This window comes from Phaenicophaeus curvirostris, chromosome 15 (genome assembly GCF_032191515.1).
Source record: "Phaenicophaeus curvirostris isolate KB17595 chromosome 15, BPBGC_Pcur_1.0, whole genome shotgun sequence".
Classification (NCBI taxonomy): Eukaryota; Metazoa; Chordata; class Aves; order Cuculiformes; family Cuculidae; genus Phaenicophaeus; species Phaenicophaeus curvirostris.
Genome location: NC_091406.1, coordinates 8,877,894 through 8,897,906, shown reverse-complemented (window position 1 = coordinate 8,897,906; position 20,013 = coordinate 8,877,894). Strand labels below are relative to the sequence as shown.

General features: G+C 42.7%; 1 protein-coding gene across 6 annotated transcripts; it reads left to right on the top strand.

Moving 5' to 3' along the window:
* Window positions 1-1,569: 1,569 nt before the first annotated feature.
* LOC138726861 (ovomucoid-like) lies at window positions 1,570-14,565 on the top strand. 6 transcript variants are annotated; one of them, XM_069868895.1, is made up of 9 exons: window positions 1,570-1,819; window positions 6,497-6,601; window positions 9,094-9,221; window positions 10,204-10,223; window positions 10,999-11,135; window positions 11,650-11,707; window positions 12,081-12,220; window positions 12,744-12,804; window positions 13,805-14,368. In XM_069868895.1, exons 2-9 carry the CDS (start codon window positions 6,582-6,584, stop codon window positions 13,961-13,963), a joined length of 723 nt encoding a protein of 240 aa, XP_069724996.1. In that variant the 5' UTR covers window positions 1,570-1,819; window positions 6,497-6,581; the 3' UTR covers window positions 13,964-14,368. The 6 variants fall into 6 exon arrangements, with proteins under 6 accessions (XP_069724996.1, XP_069724995.1, XP_069724994.1 ...); XM_069868894.1 differs by having other exon boundaries at window positions 6,324-6,601; XM_069868893.1 differs by lacking the exons at window positions 1,570-1,819; window positions 6,497-6,601 and adding an exon at window positions 14,394-14,565 and having other exon boundaries at window positions 8,736-9,221; window positions 12,084-12,220; window positions 13,805-13,914.
* Window positions 14,566-20,013: the final 5,448 nt, after the last annotated feature.

The window sequence follows — 20,013 nt, the reverse complement described above, 5'->3', positions numbered from 1 at the left end:
CTCAGGATCTGCGAGTTGTAAATGCACAGGTACGTATCACAGAGGCAATATTTCAAATGTATATTTGTCCTCTTTCCTTCTTTGCTTGTCTAACTTATCTTTACAGCCTTATCAATGTTTTTGGAGTCTACAGTCATTTTTCTTGCAACACAAAGAGGAGGAAGAATGAGCTGAATAATTTAATTTTTGATTGATATATGGGATTTAAAAACAATACTTAGTCTTCTCATATTGAGTCAAAAGACTTTTTTTCAACATTCATCAGCACTCACTCATCTGTGATCTGAAAAATAAAAACAACCCAGAAGTTTTCCTTGGTTCCTAAGCTTCATTCAAACACTTCACCGAAAAAAACCCTGTACCTTTCAAAATAACGTATGCAGATAATTTGCCTTGGTATAGTTTTTTCTCATCTGCTGCACTTGCTAGAGAGGCATGTGGATGGGCCTAGATACTCTGCCACTCTCTCGAGGGGTGCTTGAGAGTGACAGGGCTCATCCCACCGATTTTTAAAAGCATTCTCTTTTCAGAAGAATATTTAAGTGTTGGGGTTTTTTTTTATAACCACTTTTATAACTATATGTTCCTCAGAAAAAGGAAATCAAGACATAATTATGTGAGCACATTCTATCACTCACACAGGTCTATTCAGCTGGCTGTTAGCCAAGGAAAAATATTAGGAACTGAAAAAAATTCCTTAGACCTCAGTATTTAAAGGAATATAATACTGGTATTCATCCATTTTGATATGTTCACACTCAGAAATGTTCGTTCTCTTGTTGTAATTTAATGTATGATACATTTTTATTTGATTCTTTGCTGTGCACTGGGCTCTGGTTGTGTGCTCTCTGCTGATCAACGAGTAGATGTGAAAAAAAGCAGAAAGCAGTAGCGGAAGGGAGCCTGTCTCCAGCTGGCAGACATCCATTCAGCCTAGGAGGGTTTTCCAGATTTTCACCAGCTGAGGTGCAGCCCCATAAGTTTAAACATACTGTGAATTTGCAAACAAAGAGCGTTCACATAGTGTATGGCTTCTTGCCTGTTTTTCATTCATAGAATTAAAACCTTAATTTCATTCAACGCCCTGGAAGAACGAGAAACGTTTGGAAATTTATTGCTTTAAAATCTTTTTCTTTTTTCCCCTTTAAAGCTTAGCTGCAGCACGTATCCCAGGGGCATCCCTGAGGTTGGCCAGTCAGGGCCCCCTGGCCAAGCACCGGAGCAGATCTGTGGCACAGATGGTTTCTCTTACGCCAGCGCATGTGGGATCTGTGCCTATAATCTGTGAGTCCGATGGAAAGAACGTGTTTTCTGAGTGACAGTCCCCTGGCCTCTGCCTCTGCTTTTCCAGTGTAGCCTCCTTTTCTCCCTTCTCACTCGCTGTTCGTGCTTCAGGGGAAATTGTGAAGATTTAGCAGAGAAAATAGCCAAAGAAAATAGCCGGAGTGGAAATCCAAATGATGCAGCATATTAAGATGGCAGAGGTCTGTTTACAGACAGGATTATAATAGTCACAGACAGTAAAACCACTTCGTTGTTGGTGGTTAACTCAGATTAACTCTCCTCATTTGCATCATTTGGGAGTTTTATTTACATTCCCAGCACCCACCTCTCTTTAGGAGAATGGTTGTACTGAGTGTCTAATGGCAAACCTTTCCTTCTTTAGGGAATGTGGGACACCCAGAGACTCAGGAACAGCAATCATCCCAGTGACTAAGAAGAAAGGCAAACCAAAAAGCAGCCTGAACTCCCATTGCTGTCTGTGGCAGCATCTCAAATAATGTCAGCCGGATGCTGAGCAGGCAGCATATGATTGGACGTAAGTGACGCATATACCTTCTGTTGACATTTAATTTGGCAGTGATTTAATGCTAGCTTTCTAATATTGCTATTCTCCACAGACTGCATTCAAATATATGAAGAGAAGGATGGCAAAAAGATGCAAAATATGAGACAAGTACCAGAAATATTTCTTTGCTCTGCAAGCATGCATGAGCAGCCTTCACTGACAGCACCAGGAAAGTGCAGCACAACATGTTTCAAGACTAGAAAAGAAAACACACAAAACCTTTGCAGATATCAGTGCATTCAGCAATCTGGAGACAAAAAGTTTTGTCTGGTAGGTAGTGGGAATGTAAGGGCCATGTGATTATGCACAACATAGCAGTTGTTGCACTTTCACTAACGTATTAAGTAAATAACTGCATTAATTTGCTAGTGGAATAGTTTAGAGATGGTAGAAGTCCTGCCATCTACTTCAACATCCGTGAAAATTAAGACCCTGTAATTCAGCAGCATGCTCATTTTGATCAGCATCAGCGGTTCCTCATTCATGTCCAGCTGCAAAGAATCAGCCAGTGGTCTCACTAAAGCCTAATTGTGCAGAAGAAATGAAATTGTTGCCCTTTCTTTTAATGTTAATAATGACAGAAGAAGTGTTCAGCGCTTATGATGTGAATAGTCCTTCAGCTGTACAAACTCTTTTCATCCAGTTCCTCCTATTCTAGCCAAGGGTTAAAGCTATAGCACCATCACGGATCCTGACCCTCACCCAATTCTCCATTTCTTTCCCTGCAGGGAGAGCGGGTGATATTCATTCTTAGCCTGGTGCGCCCTGTCCCTCAGAAAGAAAAATCCCTCGTTGCTGCTTTCCTTATGAGATCTTTCTTAAAAAGTAAACCATCATTCATCCCAAATCCCAGAGGTTCTTGGTTTCTCCCCGCAACTGAAAGCAAGCACCTTCATTTGTCTCTTCCGAACATTGTTTCTATTAGGAATTTTTGCCAGATTGTTGACTGATACGGTGAGGTCCAGGAGTGTCTTTTTGTCTGATGCTCTACTAACTCCTGCTATGCATCACCTTGTCCTGTGGTTTCATATGGAAAGAAAACTTTGCCTGGGGATGTGAAACATCTATGTTTCTTGGAGTGGTTAACAGACAGGGTGTTGCCTCCGGGTTGCTGTGGCAGCAATGGATTGGCACATTCAGGAACAGCTGCTTTGCACTCCTGGTTTCTTTCACGTAGGGTTTGTGCAGAGGTACAGACTCTTGAACTTAACACTCCAGAATAATTTTTCTCTCATAGAAGTCATTATCTATGTACAAACTCTGCACCTCTAGCTCCCTCAAGTTCATCTGACCCTCAGCTCAGCCTCTCCTAAGCTTGCAGGAAGCAGGTCCCGGGCACCAGCCCAAAGGGATTTTGGTAGCAAATCTGGGACTGGTCTGAAAGCTCTGAGACTGAGGCTTTGACCATTTACTCAAGGAAGTTCTTCCTCAGTTACTTTCTATTGCAAATAGGGCTTGGAAAAATCAATATTCCAGTCTTCCTGATCTCTGATGAAAAGCATGAAAGGGAACTATCACTCATTTACAGCCAGTCCTTCCCAAAACACACAAACTTGGTGTGTTATTCACCAAGAGGAGGAGATGTAAACAGCGAAGGTTAATTACCCTTTTGTCACGAACACTTTGTGGTCTGTAGGCATATCTGTCAATCTTATGAAACAGAACTGAGGGCAGCGAGTACTGAAGGCATGTTTCTATAATAAATTAATGAGACTTGGCAGCTCACTGTGAAAAGATGATCCCTATGCTTCATGGGAGACTGTAACCTGTCTCCCCAGCCAGCCTTGCCCTCGCAGTTGCATCTGGGATGCTTATCCCTCTGTAAACAAGCTCTCAAATGCAGCTGTCCAGGGATCAAGTGATCTCCTTCAGGCCTTTGTATTCCTCTTTGCTGTTTGGTAGCATGTAGCAATTACTCACCCCAACCATGCCAAATTACTTTACCCAGTTCTGCTAGTTAGTCAATTAAAGTATCTTACTTCTGCCTATAAGCCTCTCTTGGCAATGACGCTCTTTGGTGGCTCACAAAGCTGTCTGAATTTCAAGGGACACAGCCACAATCCCCCTGCCATGTGCTATTCTGGTGATGTGCGTGCTGCTAGATGACTGGTAGCTTGAAAATGCCTCCTCTGCTGTCCTTTGGAGATGTGTTCAACTGTTCCCTTGGTTTATATAGCCTCAAAGCAATTTGCTTTCATGGCAGAACATGTTTATTCATTTTATTTTAACTGTGCATTGAGCTATAAATAATGTCTTCTTGCAGATAAGAATCTATTGACTTTTTAAATTTCCTTTTCCACCTTTGGAAGGTTTTCTCCTGTCCCCAGCTCCTGAAGGAGGCTTTCCCAGCCTTAGCAGTAAAGTTGCCAGATTGAGTTTCTTCTGCCAGGCAGCCCTGAACAACATCAATCCCAGACTGGCTAATACTGCCCTGCAGCAGCCTGCTCGTTGTTCCTGCTTCGGCTGTGGCAAAGATGAAACAAGCACTCAGTGATGCACAGCTGAGATCACTGAAGTGTCAGGAAAACTGATTAAGCCAATGATTTCTTCTTCCCCTGACCAGCTACAGGATAACATCTCTTGCTTTATCTCCAAACCACCTTCCCTGCAGTATGTTCAATTTGAAGAGTAACAGTCCAGGCTGTTGTCCAGCCAAATGTTCTGCTTTTTAGTGCCTTTTATTTCTGTTGTTCACTCTAGTGTTTTTGTGCTTTCATGTGAGTAACTTTCCTTCTGCAACAGAGCCCTGACCTGACAGCCTCATCACCCAGATCTGGAACACGGCACAAGCAAGTGAAGGTGAGAAGTGTAGGTAAGAAGTGAAGATATGTGTTTGAGCTGATGCTGTTGGTGCCCACATCTGGTCCAGGCTGCAGCACAGAAGCGAAGGGGCCGCTATTTTGGCAGCTGATTTTCTGTAGTGTAGGTAACTTTGATGAAGGTTTGAATGCTGATGCTCTTCTGGGGAGATGTTGTGGTGCCAGGGGCATGTTGCAGGTGTGGAGATACTTTGAAATCACAGAAATCTCAAAATTGAATAGTTTAGTGTGGGTTTTAATAACTATTACAATCTACCCTTTTTGTTGTACGTGTTACTGGTCACCCTCCCTAAAAGTGCACTGGGAGCTATTTGCACCGCTTACCCGTGGCTCTTTAGCAAAGGTTGTGGGAAAGTTCTAAGGTCACTCTTCCAGGTCAAGGAGAATTATTATGTCCCTTCATTAATAAAAACTATCCATAGGAGAGAGCATTATGTAAGTAAGTACCATATACATAAAATAATTCCAATTGGAAGAGCTCTCCAGAAGTCTCCAGCCCAACCTCTGCTCAAAGCAAGGTCAAAGTCAAAGTCAGCTCAGGGTGCTTAAGGCCTTCCTTGTTCAGCTAATTTTTCAATAACACCAAGGAAGGATACGTATGAGCTCTCTGGTTCCTGTGCCACTCCTTGGTTACCCTTGTGGTAAAGAATAATTCCTCATACTCAGTCAGAACTTAATCCTTTTTCTGTGCAGCTCTGAGTAGGCTCTGGCTCTGTCTTCTCTATAACCCCTTCAGAGAGCTGCAGGTAATGATGTGATCCCCCATAACCACCTCTTCTCTAGGCTGAACAAGTCCAGCTCCTTCAGCTTACTCTGAATGCCCTGTGCTCCAGCCTCTGACCATCCCGGTGGCCTCTCCTGAACTCATTTCCTTGTGTCAACATCTGCCCTTGCAGTGGGGCTCAGTACATATATTTCATTGCATAATTAATGTAAACTCATGTTAAACTTCACCTGCAGGGTACAAAGCTCTACACATGGTCTTATTAGTTCAGGAAAGCATTTACTGACATTACCTGAATCAAGCTCTATTTAATAAGTTCATAAACACATGTATACGTGTTCATATGGATATGTTTTAGTCATATCAGGGACTTCGTTTGCTTTATTGTTTAGTTCAAACTGTGCCTTTGGGCATTAGGTGAGAGGCAAGTCTTCCATTTGTTTTATATCAGTTTCTACAGGTATGTGGCTCAGTACAACTATTTACTGGCCACACTGCGACCAAGAGAAAGACAAAGATGGGGACTGCAGCCTGAATTGTATTTAGCAGGCATTTTGGAGTGATTAGAGGCAATTTAATGAAACAACTACAACTAATTATTGTTATTTCTCACTTTTACAACAAATATTTGTTAATTAAATAATGTGACAAAGCCCAGGAGTGTTTTGAAAATTGCATTAAATGATTTGTCATTCATTCGTCAGTGTATTAAGTTGCAGATTCAAATTTCTCAGGGTTGGCTTTGATTCTTCCAGAGAATATGAAATCAGTGCTAGAAAAAACTGCAGTGGGAAATGAAAATCAAGAAATTCCTTGGTTAAGTGAGAGAGGATGTTGTATAATGGCCAAATCTTGCCCTAGTGTCAGCCTGAAGACCTTTGGTGCTCAGGAGGCACACTGAGATGTTGGCACTGCCTTTGCTTACTTGCAGATCTCTGCCCTCGTGCTGGATTCTGCACACATGAGGATTTTCCTTCAGCCAAATGGTCATTAGCCATATGCTGCATCTGACTTTGAGGATTAGAAGACCGTAACAAAGTAGATTACAGCATGAGATCAGTGGCAGGATTGCAGACCAAATCCTCTTTCTAACTGTTCTTCCAGGAGTAGCTAAGAACTGAGCAACCTGTCCTACGGGGTGAGCTTAACCAGCTGTGGGATTTTCCGTGCCATTATCAGAGGCAGGATAATGTGGAACTGTAACCCTGGGTGAGGATGCTGCAGATGTTGGCTGGCTGGAGGCTATGCACGAGGCTGCTCCTCATGCTGAAATCTGATGATTTCTGGGTATTATTGTTGTGGCTTGCCTGGAAAGGTGTACCAGAGCAACTCAGGTGAGACTGGTGTTCCCCAGGCAGCACTTCTTTGCCACAGACTTGAGCCTTCCCAGAGTGCCTGTGGATGAGAGAGTGAAGAAATGGATTTGCTGAACATCAGACGGGAGTTGTGATTAGAGGAAATCTCTGGGCTGCTCAGGGCCAGTAAGTGCTGGCTCCAGTGCTGAACCCATGAACCATAGAATCACCAGGTTGGAAGAGACCCATCACATCATCGAGTCCAAACATTCCTATCAATCACTAAACCATGTCCCTCAGCACCTCATCCACCCGTGCCTTAAACACCTCGAGGGAAGGTAACTCAACCACCTCCCTGGGCAGCCTGTTCCAGTGCCCAATAACCCTTTCTGTGAAAATTTTTTTCCTAATGTCCAGCCTAAACTTCCCCTGGCGGAGCTTGAGGCCATTCCCTCTTGTCCTGTCCCCTGTCACTTGGGAGAAGAGGCCAGCACATGAGCTGCAGTGGAAAGTTATTCTTTGGTGTATATAGGCAACATATGCCACCCTTCGGTAGGAAGGTGATCTCCACCTATCAGGAGAGATGTCAATTCTGCCTCGAGGACAGCACTGTCCATGCAGGGAGCAGCAGCACGTGGCACTAAGCAGGAACAACCTTCTAAGTTGGGACTGGGAAGGCTGGTGAGGATGATTAGCTGAGGTATTGCTGACTGGCTGGAGAAGGCAGGGGCAAAGGTTATATTTGACCCAGAAAGATGTACCTCCCTCCAGCTGTGCAGAGACTGTCTATATGAACCGATGAAGGCAGCAAGCATGGCATGTGACAGCAGCCTCAGTGTGCTCCTGCACACACTGCGGAGAAGTCTGTGGTTTCCAGAGACACCATCCACAAGGCACATTAGGGCAATACATCTTGAAGATGTGCCAAATCCATCTAAAATATTCATGCATGCTCCCTGTAATTTATAGGAAGAAACCCAGCAGCATAATTATTTTAATGCTTCTCCCTGTGAAGAAACTTGTCTATTTTAGGTAAAAATGAAACCTATGTATCCACACAGCCTTGTAGCAGCCTTTATAACATGCCTGTTCCCAGGATAAGTGATTCCATGCATTGTAGTGCAATTTATGGATCAAAATATACCCTTTAGACCACTGTGGTGTACCAGACGCTCACACAATTGCCTGGGCTAACTTTCAGTGATTTCAGCTGAATTTCATTCGATTAATGGCTGGTGCTTTGTTTGTTCAAAGGAGCACCTGTAAAGCATCTCCGACTCTGCAGCTCCCTCAGTGCTCATGTCTATGCTAAGCACAATGCTTAACTCCCAAGACCAAAAAAAAACCCCAGGTATGCTTGCCATGTGGGACCTGTGAAAGGAATCACAGTGAGAAACTTAGGTTAAAGACAAGACCCGCTCCTGCAAACTGACACCTCCTAAAGCAGCAGAGGTCTAGACCTTCTCCTCGGAAGGAGCAACTTGGAGATGGTATGAGGGCTGGAGGTGTGAGACAGTCAGGAAAATTGGGACAGGCTCTGTGTTTTAAGTATAATTTCTTACAATTTCTGTAGGAGGAAAGGACCTACTGTACTTTCAAGTGTAGCTGGTGCTATGTAAATAGGTTCCTAAACTTTCAGTGTCTTTTGTTCTTAAGATGGCTTGGCGGAACACTTTGGATCCATTGGTGTGTTTAACTACGACTAGGTCTGTAAATAAGTGCTCCCTGCTAGTAAGGTTCAAGTGACATTTTTAGTGGTGTTTGACAGAAATTAACCTGTTTTTAAGTCTTCTACTGAGCTCTTCTATACCCAAGCAGTGAAACTGCCAAGAAGCCCTTTCTTTTATCAGTCCAGTGCTAAATATCAAGAGCTTTGCAGGTTAGACATGGTCCTGCCATCTCACAATGTTTAACTGGTTCTCCTCATGGCAAAGCCACACCTGGCCCATGTTTCTATCTAGTGGTGAATATTTGTGAACCTGGAAAAAATCCCAGAAAGGAAAGAAGAGCTTTGGCTTAGCCTGATCTGCAAACTGAATAGTTACTGCACATGCTGCCTAAGCTGCTCCCTGGTGGGAGATGTTGCTCTGCAGAGATGGATGAAGGACATGCTTTTTACTCTCCTTAATATTTTGTGCTCCTTATGTTTCCACTAGAATCATAAAGAGGTTTCTTTTGTCTAAAAGGCTGTTTGCTTGGGTTTGACCACTGAGAACACGCGGTATTTGTCTCAAGCAATTAACCAGATGTCCAGCCAAAATCAATTGCCTGGCAGATGAAGGCCATTTACCCAAAAGTCAAGACCTCCATAAATATTCCCAACCTCATTGTACCAGTGACAGATTCTGCTGGTTGTTTTATGTTACAATTTAACAGTTTAGACATTGCATTTGTATATATTGGCAGTCAACCTTGGGCCGACCATCTCACAAGCAGAGCAGGAGCAGGCAGCCTGCAGTCCAGAGAAAATACTTCCACCATGACCACAGCGAGTGTTTTTGTGCTCCTCTCCTTTACCCTTTGCTGCTTTCCAGGTAAGTGACTCTCAAGGTGCTGCAGAGGCTTTATGTCGGAGTACTGGCTGTTTTTAAAAGGATAAGATAGTGGCTTCAAAGAGAGAAAAATCTACAAAGAGCCAGGCTGCCTTGGTACATTGGCATCGCGTAAGATGCAGGAGTGGTTTTCAGGACAGTCTTAAATGGATCACTGTTGTAGCTGGTTTTCTGTTGTAAATACAACTAACTGCAAGTGGAGTTCTGTGTAACTAGTGCTGTTATGCTTTTACACTGTTGTTTTAACACTGTTGCATTGCTTACATATGTTTTGTACAATTACAGCAAATGGATAAATACTTGAAATAAGCCATAATGAGGCCATCAGGCCTCCAGTAACTAGTGATGACAATGTTGTTATGGCACAAGCAAGTTCTTTCTAGGAGCCTGGCAGCTTTCCTGCAATACTTTTTCTACTAATAGGGAAAAAAAGAGATGAAAACAAGCCAGAGTCTGATGTTCTCACTGCATATTTACATTTGATGAAATTAGAAAGTCAAAGACAATATTTTTCACCACTCAGCTCCTTTAAAATGCATATTCTTGAGAACAGATGCTCTATGTATTTGTTTATCCTGTAGGTGACTATTTGAATTTATCTGTATTGACTTGGGTTTCTTTTCAGATACATGACAGCAGCTCTTTAGGGTCAAAATGGATGTGTAAAAAGATAAGGAAGGAAGAGTTATTCTGTTTTTGATTAGTAAGTCTACTTATCTCAAAATAAAAAAGAACAAAGCTATTCAAAACCATGTTTCATCACAGCCAGCAATAAACAGTGTTATTAGACTTATCAACACAGAAAAAAAATTCATACATAGTTTATTTAGTTCAGGAGACTAATCACTGGAAATCATTCAGTTTGGTCCAGTGTATAAGAATTTTATATCCAGATTTCCATCTTTAACTGAAGTCTTGTCATATTGGCTGAGTTTCATACTTCCTGCCTCTCTTTGCTTTCCAGATGCCGCCTTTGGGGTTGAGGTGAGTCAAAGATTTCTTTCTGTCACTTTTCTCAGATATGTGCCCTGGTAAAGACATAAGCAAAGGAATGGGAAAAAACTCAGGCCTGTAGATACTGAGCTGTTTTTCACCTAGCGTGAAATTGGTGTCATTGTAATCAGATTCTACAGTGTAAAGCATTAAATTATTCTGTTCTTGGCTCTAATCTGTGCTGCATGTTAATAATGTAGTGGTAATAATGATACAAAGTTTTTGAATGCATTAATTTTTCATCAACTTTAAACTGATCTAAGCTTTAGGCTGGTCATATATGACTGTCTCTAAACTGAAAGCAACAGACTGCAGTATCAGAACCTACCCAAAGGCAACCTACTGAAAGAATAAAATGCTATGAGTCACTCCAGCTTCCACACACCAGGTTATTAGTCTTGCTCTTCTGGAAAATACATAATCAGTGTGTTGAGAATAAAGGAGTAATAACAGAAGTGCACTGGAGGGGCCACAGGATTATAAGAATGAGGAACTTAACCTTTGTAAAATGATACCGCGTGAGTGTGAGAGACCATCATTGATCTGCTCCATCTGTGGGGCCTCATGGCTACAGCCCTCTCCTCCCCTCCTGCTGTATGTGGAGGTCTCTGCAGGAGGGATTCACTTGTTACCAGGTTGCCCCACCAGCACAAGTTTGTGCCACGGTAGTGGAAAAAAACGCTGCACATTGTGTCTGGTTAGTCTTATGCAAAATGCGAGCTGTGAACATAAAACGTTTGCTTTACCCTGTTCCTTCCTTTGGCAGGTGGATTGCAGTGGGTATCCCAACACTACAAATGAGGAAGGAAAAGTGGCATTGGTCTGCACCAAGACCCTCAGCCCCATCTGCGGTACCGATGGAGTCACCTACAGCAATGAGTGCCTGCTCTGTGCTTACAACTCGTATGTACTGCATAGATCACCTCCAGGCAGCAGTGCTTAGGACTCCTGGCAGCACCACTTTTCAACAAACAGTGATCTGTCATCTGTCACTTGTGTCAATTCCTTCAAAATGAGCTTCGGTATCTCTGCATGGCACTTGGTTGCCTAGATGTCAGTTTAGTCACTGTCTCTCTCTTTTTCTGGTGTAATTTATGCAGGTTTCTCTTCTCCAGCTCAAGGATCAGCCAGATGACAGCCCCTAGGGCACATGTCATCACAGCAAAGCAGAGAAAAAGATGGAGAGATGCTCTGCTCTGGACTGCCCAAAAAGGTCCTAAAGCTCTCAGGGTCTTTACCTTCCTGCCAGTCACTCGAAGCTATCTGGTCAGGGAAGATGGCACTACCTTTTCAAAAAATATCTATAAGCCTGACTGATAGAGTGAGCTTTTCCTTGTATTATTTCCATATTTTCAGCAACTAGGATGTAGCAAGATGTCTTTGCAGAACTTCCTAACATTTGTCTTTCCCTCTCCAGACAATATGGAACCAATATCAGCAAAGACTATGATGGAGAATGCAAGGAAGTTGTCCGTGTAAGTGAAATCAAGGGCAAAACAAGGGGCACATCTTGTTTTGGAGTGACTCAGGGACATGGTTTAGTGGCAGATAGGAATGGTTGGACTCAATGATCCAAGAGGTCTTTTCCAGCCTGGTGATTCTATGATTCTATGACTAAAGCTGCTTATTGACTCCCCCAAGAAATAATCCAAACACTAAATTAGAGGACATAGGACTGATGGAAGATTTTGACATCTCACTTTTAGGTGAACTGTCACAATAGCGACATACAAAACAGCATTTTTCCTCCTATGGTGATATTCAAGGTGGCCAAACAGACACGCTCACCAGATCTACTTGCTTCCCATAAGCAAGCCTTCACCAGTGCTTTGTTGCATGTTTCCTCAGCAGGTGGACTGCAGTAGATATCCCAACATAACAAACAAGGAAGGCAAAGTGGAGTTGCTCTGCAACAAAGACCTCAACCCCATCTGTAGTGCTGATGGGGTAACGTATGACAACGAGTGCCTGCTCTGTGCCCGTAACCTGTGAGTACTGCGTGTGCAGAGCTCTCCTGTGGGGAACAAGAAGTGCATAGCCCTGCTGGCACTTGGGTTTTGACCCTTTTCCTGGTAACTAGACCCTGTTTTCTTTTGTGATTACAAGGAAAAATGTGCCTTTGATCTAGAGGGAGAAGTAGAAAGCTGGGTGGGGATCTAACACAGGACAGAAAGCTTCTCTCAACTAAGTTAAAGGTTCTATATGGCAGATGCTGCCTTGTAGAAGACAGCAACTAACAAGATGCATCTACATTGTCACACAACCTAGCTCTTAGTTCACTCAAGTGCCCTGGACCCCTCCCTTACCCTTCACATCATGCTATGAAGCAGCGCTCCAGCAGGCTGTGGCACCGCCTGAGCTGGTATCTGGAGCCATGTGGACACAGTCTAAGCTGGATTTCTCCTGTATTCCTCATGTTGTACCTGAGGCTGATTGGCATTGCTGGGATGAGGGGTTCAGCAGAGCAGGTTGCTCTCAGAGCTCCCTAACATGGGTGTCTTGCCTTCCCAGAAAGTCTGGCACCGGTGTTGGCAAGAAGTATGATGGTCAATGTAAGAAGGAAATTGCTACAGTAAGTAAAGTGCACGATGGGGGATGGGGTTTCAGTCCCACAGATGTCAGGGGAAGCAATGTCAGTATCTGCAGCAGCTTCTACACCAGCAGCATCCTTACAGGAGAGTAACTGCTGCTGTACATCAGCATAGGGAAGATTTTGCTTTCTCTACATGTAATACATATTAGCCGCCCTACTGTCAGAAAAGGAAGAGGTGATTACACAGGAAGGGATCGCTGAAAAAGTAGTAGCAGAAATAATGAACATAACAGAGAATGGCCTTTGGGGGTGGTCCCTCAAGCCCATGATGGCTTGATGCAGAGCTCACTCTTTGCAGGAGTTGTACAGATTGTGTAGGAGAGAATAAGACTGGAGTAAGGATGTAGGGGACTAATGCTCCTCCAGCCCCCAGCTATTTTCAGGTGATGGACCTTAGATAGGTGCAGTTTCTGTGTAGTCAGTAAGCTACGATGGATTTCTCCTCCATGCAATTCCTCAGCCTCTTCCTGGACCCATATACATTTTTTCACTGATACCTCTCAGCAAGTGTAGCACCCATCGCACAAAAAACCCACAATCCCACTCTGACGATATCTAGCTAAGTACTGATCTTCCTGTTTTAAGAATACAGGAGAAATATTCGTCCTTTATACAGGCATCAGCACCTACACTCCAGATGCCAGTGCTTTTCCATTTAATTTCCTGGTCAGGTTGGAAACACAGTTGAATGTGATTGTGAGCATGGCACGTTCACGGAGTGAGCTGCTGCTGCTTAGAAATACTTTGGCCAGGGTTTGATTCACATCTCTTCAAACAGGAAATTATGATCTATTTTTATATTATTAAATTCTTCTGGCACAGGAGAAACTGACACCTCGGTTTATATCAGACTGTGCAAAGAAGTGAATAACTTTTAGGTCATTATCATTAGAACTGCAGCTCTTGCTGGGCATTCAAACACTTCTGTTGTTGAACCACTTCAGATCCTTCATATTAGACTTTGGGGTTTTTTTTGCAGGTTGACTGCAGTGACTACCCTAGACCTGTCTGCACACTTGAGAAGATGCCTCTCTGTGGCTCTGACAACAAAACATACAGCAATAAGTGTAACTTCTGCAATGCAGTGGTGTATGTACAAAACATGGATCATATTCGTATTATCAGTTGCCTCCTGTAGCACAAGTTTGCACAGTTGCCACTTCGTTGTTTGCCGACCAGTGTTTATTAGGAATTTGGGGCAGGAGAGAATACCAGATATCATGCCAACCTTTCACTTAATTTCATTATGACGTACAAAGAGCTGTGTAGTTTGTTAGTGTGAATGGTTTGAAGACCATTAAACTTAATGTAGTTTTTCTCGCATGTTGCAAAGGAAATTAAATTCAAAGTTTCATTATAGTTTCCCAAAAAATATTTTCAGTCTTAAGGATGGGTTAAATAATTTCATTCATTTCAATAATTGAATAGCTAACGGGACTATGAGTTGGTGATTTCTTTGGCTCTGACAGGATTCTATCTGATGCCTTCTCGAGAAGCCAAGCAAAGGGTCAGATTATAGCAGGCAGAACTCTGTGTCTAATCCATTTTTTAACTTTTCTCACTTTCAGAAACAGCAATGGGACTCTCACTTTAAGCCATTTTGGAAACTGCTGAGTATCAGTGCTGAGAGAACTCACCACAGGATCCCCATTGGCAAATCGCAGCTAAAGATCTCGCCTCAGTTCATCTCGCCCTCTGGGGAACTTGGCTCTCTCCTGATTTTCTTTCTCAATAAACTAAATCAGCAACATTTCTTTCTCTTGTTTCATGTGTTGTCTCATGAAACGTTTTCTTCTGATTTGTTGAATGGTGATGCCAGGCTGAATAGGTTATGTGCTCATAGCTCTGGGATATAACAAGAATAACATCTTGCTCCCCTCCCTTTCATAAAAGGCAGAAAATTAAATAAGGTTGCAGAAACCTCAGAGCTGTGTGACTTTGCACATAAATGATAGTCAGTCTCCATTAGTGTTCAGACCCTTTCAGACATTTGATATTGTTAAAGTCTGCAATACTGCTCTGAAGCTATGACGCTAGCTGATCTCTCCCAGGGTATATCTGGTACCCTTTCCCTGTGCAGGTGTCATGAGCAAAACCTGTTCAGACTGCAGCGGTGTTTGCACCAAGAGCTGATCCCTGACTTCCCACCCACAGCCCTGACCTGACGCACAGTACTCAGCAAAGGCAGAACGTTAGCAAAGCCCCTGTTTATCATGGGAATGGGTCCTGCCTGTTTGTCTGGGTCCTCCAGCTGACGCGTTTCTAGGTTTTTCTCATCTTGAACTCATCCTTTAACAACCTTCAAATGTTTTAAGATAAATTTCCTCCTAGGGATGGCTCCTTCTCCTGCCTACTTATCTTCTCTATTAGTCTTTAATAACGTAATGCTCTTTGCCAGCCCAAGGAGTATTGCAGCAGTGTTTCACAATCCAAGGACAAAGCATCCTTCTGTTTTTCGAGTGTGTGATCTGTCATTGGCGTATTGTCCTCTGTTGGAGTATTGAATTAGTGATTTTTTTGATCCATACAAGAGAAACATAAATAAACTGGGCATATCCCTTCTAAAAAGTAATGTCTACCACGTGCATTTCTTCGGGGAGCCAAAGGGAGGAGTGTGCTTGTTTCCCTTAGTGGAATGAGGTCATCCAAAAAAGAAGTGTTTTGGTGATAAAACAAAGGATTTATGTTGAGATGGGCAGGTGAATGAAGCAGCTATTTCCAGATAGCTTTCAACTTTTCTGAGATCTAGGCTTGAGTCTCACATCATCAGACTATCAGTCCATTGCTGCAAATGTAACATATGGTGCTAATGTCTCTTAGGGGAAATAACAATTTAAAATTCTTTGCATATGCCCATAAAAGTTGCTCCATCTCTTGACCAGTCCAAGGATTCACTTCAGTGTCTGGGACATCATCTTCTTCGCCTGCCCAGTTTGCTGTTTTCCTGGTTTTGCTATAGCTTAACGATGCTTTGCTGGGATGAAGCATGACAATAAAAGTAGACACTTTCTGCTCTGGGAGCCATTAATTCAACGTTTTGCTTGTGAAAAAACACTGCATATAAATGAGCACTGATAGGTGCACACAGAGGAAATCTGACAGCAGTGGCTGCTTAGGTTTGTACAGTTGCTCTTTTGCCTGCAGGAATTTTCTGTGGTCCTTCAGAAGGAACCTATCACATATTTCACTTGTAATTATGACACAGAGGGTGTATCTAACATATCTAAACTTCTTGTGACGCTCCTGCTGATGAAGAAATATCCTTTCTGGCTTACAGGCAAATATTCTTTGCGGCAAAAGACCAGGAATTTTTCTTCAGGGTAAGAGTGGACAGGCCAAATGTGAATGTGAACAAATTTACACTTACATTTGCATGAACTTGCACGCATACATATAAACGTGGTTACCACCTGAGGTGAGAACTAAGGCTACCCTAACTGAGTCAAACAGAGGTTCCACTGCGTGCAGATGCTTCAGCTACCATGAAGACAGCAGGCGTGCTGCTGGTGTTTGCTCCAGCCCTTTGCTGCATCTCAGGTGAGTAGCTTCAGTGCCTTCTGCACAGTCTTTGAGTAAGTGCTGGCTGTCTTTAAAACCAAAAAACATTCTCAGACTGGAAAAAGCTTCATTCTACAAGGACTTATTTACTCCTCGAAAGATAGTGTTGAAAAGACTTGACATCAAAGACTATCACTTATGGGGTAATATTTTAGCAACAGAACTGAGTGGGTAAGAACAACTGTGGGAACAGCTCTACTCTCAGTGCTAGTTTATGCATAATGAAATAAGTGACACGTACGTGGTACAACCCGGAGACTCAAACATCCAGTATTTAACCTCTGCAATGTTGCAGAAACACAAATTATTTTACTGAATGAAAGTGAATATTCTTTGTAGGCATCCTAAACTGAGTTGCAGTTTGAGAGCCTGAACTGTTGTAGAAGCTTTATGAAAGTTACATCTCACTAAATACCCCTTTTATTTAAGGAATATTGTGGAAATGCATATAAGACACTGTCTCCACGTACTAACTTTATGACCTGTTTGCCTCAATAACTTGCTTAGCTTTGATTATATGTCCTGCCTCATCCTTTGAATCATGGAAAAATGCACTTCTCTTCTTTCATTTTGCACACTCTTTTCTATTCTTGGCTGTAACCCTCATTAAAAAAATTATTCTACAGAATCAACGTTGTAAAAATACGACATGGCACAAAATTTTGACTGAAATTCCTTTTGTCTAAGAAACAATTCACTAGGAAACACTGAATTGAAAGTTGCATATCCAGGGCATGCACTCGCGGATTTTAACTCTAAAAGAACCCATGAATTGCATTTGTATTATATTTTCTTCTTATTTTCCCCTTTTTTTCATGACACTAATGCAGAGCAGGTAAAGGACAGATCTTTCTGTTTCCATCATCTCTCCTTAAAGCAGTTTCTGTATAAATCCTTACTAATCACATTGTGATTGAGCATTTGAAAAGCCCGAGTCATCCAGCTGTCTGAACAATATTATTGGGTGAAGTTGCCATTTCCCTCTGACGGTAGATTCATCAAGCAGTGCAGTATTCTGTTAGTGCCCAAGTTACTGTCAAAGTTATTGCAGCAGCATTTACGGTGGTTCCATAGGATCCACAATTCTGGAGGCAATATACTGCTGTACTTCTGACCTGTCCCTGGGCTTTTTCTCAGGATCTGCCTCTGGAAAGTACTGGGGGGAGTCAGAGTATGGCAGGTATGTGGGGAGGGGTGGTGTCTCCCAATGTCATCTTTCTTACATATCTGTTGTTGAGAACTTTTTTGTGAACATAGATTACATCTACCTACAGGATTACTGTGTTGACTATGAGGCACCTAAAGCTGTCTGTCCTATGGATACAACCCTATCTGCAGGTCCAATGATGTCACATATGACAATAGATGTTTATTCTGCAACACATATGTGTATGTATGAAAATAAATGTCTTTACTAACTAAAGAGTGAGCCACCTTAGCTTAAACTAACTAATCAGTCTTGGAGACTGATTGCAGAAGTTAAGTTCTTTTACTCTGTGTTTACATGTTCTCTTACTAGCAAGGACCAACCAAGTTTTTTGGGAAGAATTTGCCAGCAATTCTTTTCTGTCAGCTATGAAGAAGTAATATTTAGTAGAGTTTTCAACTTACTTCTTAAGTAAGTTGCTGAAGAGCTTTCTTGTGGCAAACAAAGTCTATTTCCTAAAGGCTATTTATTCTTCCTTTAAAATAAGTCTTTACTGTTGTCTTTGAATGTTAGTAATAAAAGAAAATAGTTGGAATAGTGTTCAGATAGTAGTGTTTTTTTAAAGTTCTCCTATGATATATCCTTCACCAGAGAGAGAGACAAACAATAGAAGCCCAAATGCTCTGTCTTTGAGGCACTGATTTCTTTCTCTGCAGGATAAGCCATCAGCCTCACCGCATGAAATATTTTGGACTGTGTAAACTTCTCAATAGGCTTCAGCTCAGAAAGAGGAATCCTTCCCGATGATTTGTTCCTCATGGCAGATGCTCCCCTCAATCCATGTCCTGAACCTTGAAAGCTCCTCATGAATCTTGAAACCCATGCTTAATAAAAAAAAAGCCATCAGCATTTCTATCTTGCTTTAATAATACGCCTCATTCTGCTTTAACTTAAGATGTTACATCACTGTAACAATCCTGAGGCACGGGTATTAATGGGCAAATTACAGGGAGAGAGTATATCTTGTTCTCATCTACAAAGAAATCAATCCCAACTGCAAATGCAATGGGCAGATCTTGAGGACACCTGATTTCATCCAGCTTTCAAAAAGAAAAACAGCGCTGGAGATGCATCGTTGTGCAATGCTCCAATTAATTTATTCCACTAAGGGCATCTCAGCAGATACTTTCTTCTTGGGTGAGAGGTCTAACTTCCTAACTGCTGCTGTCAAATACCTGCTGCCTCATGCTTGAAATACTCTATGGTAGAATTTGGCAGCATGAAGATGCCCCAAGCAAACCTGAACGTACTTATAATTAGAGGTATTTCCGAGAGGTATTTGCAGCTTAAGCTGTTTTGTGGCTGGTTTTTGTGGCAAAAGCTATGGAGGCACAGAGGGTCTTGCTGGCATCAGGAGCTGCTCATCCTTGCTTAATTTCCAGATATAGCTCAAATTCCTTATACCCACGAGAGAAGTGGTGGAGAAGGGCAGTTCCCAGCTGCATCTCTTCTCCTTGCAAGTACGGTTGGAAACATACCTTTAGATGAGAGAAGCCCTTTTGCAATCCACTCTACTTCTCAGAGCAACAGGACAGGGCGTAGTCTCTGGGCAGGAAGACACTTGGCTGCCCACGTTTGTGTTTGCAGTGGACAGTCAGTTTCCATAGCTCAGTCACCACTTAGCTGCTGCTTCTAGGTAATTATATTGACTGTCGCTTATAGAGGATCCTTTGAGATTCTTCAGCCTCTGGAAATCTTGGCTGATGAAGGGATGGGCTCAGAGTCATGGTGTTAATTTATTATTCATTAACAGCAAAACGCTGGCAGTGTGGCATGCTGTACTAGCAGCAGTCTCACAGTCAAATAGTTAATGATCTTAAGTGACAATGTGTCACTTCCCTGAAACTGGAGAGAACAGCTCTCTGAGGGGAGACGATTTGTTTCCAAAAGACATGATTCTCTGCAACCATTTAGTGCAAATTCCCTTCCTGGGGCTGGAATGTTCCTCCTGCAAGAGTACACGAAGGCATTTCAGTGTCAGATGCAGTTTCTTAGAACCAAGACAAATTGAGGCTCTTGGAGGTCGTGACGGGGGGTGTATCTTGGGGGCTTCGTGCTCCTTCTTGTTCCCATCCACTGCTCAAGGGAGTCAGGGGTAAGAGAACACCAGATCCAGCACTTATCTTCTTTCCTGTGGAGCAGTGGAGAGGATGAGGATGGCCCCCAGGAGCCATGATGCCTTGGAGACGAGCAGAACTCCTGATCATTCTCAAGATCCCAGTGGTTCCCAGAGCACTTCTTCCATGTCCACTAAAGAGGAAAATCCAACAGGCAGCTGTGGGGAAACTGTGAGAAGAAATGAATGGGAACAAATCCTTCACCACGATGCAGTAAGACTAACTGAGGTCAGAGCAGGACCTCAGGGACCCCTGTAACCCCCTGCCCCAGCGAGGCAGCTCCTTAGGATGTAGAAGACAGTCATC

What these genes read in the sequence shown, in the direction of transcription:
- LOC138726861 (XM_069868890.1), top strand. Translation starts at nt 8,963, where the DNA reads ATGAAGGCCATTTACCCAAAAGTCAAGACCTCCATAAATATTCCCAAC. An exon ending in ATGCCGCCTTTGGGGTTGAG is followed by an intron (nt 10,224 to 10,998) that starts GTGAGTCAAAGA and finishes TTCCTTTGGCAG; the next exon opens with GTGGATTGCAGTGGGTATCC. An exon ending in CTGCTCTGTGCTTACAACTC is followed by an intron (nt 11,136 to 11,649) that starts GTATGTACTGCA and finishes TTCCCTCTCCAG; the next exon opens with ACAATATGGAACCAATATCA.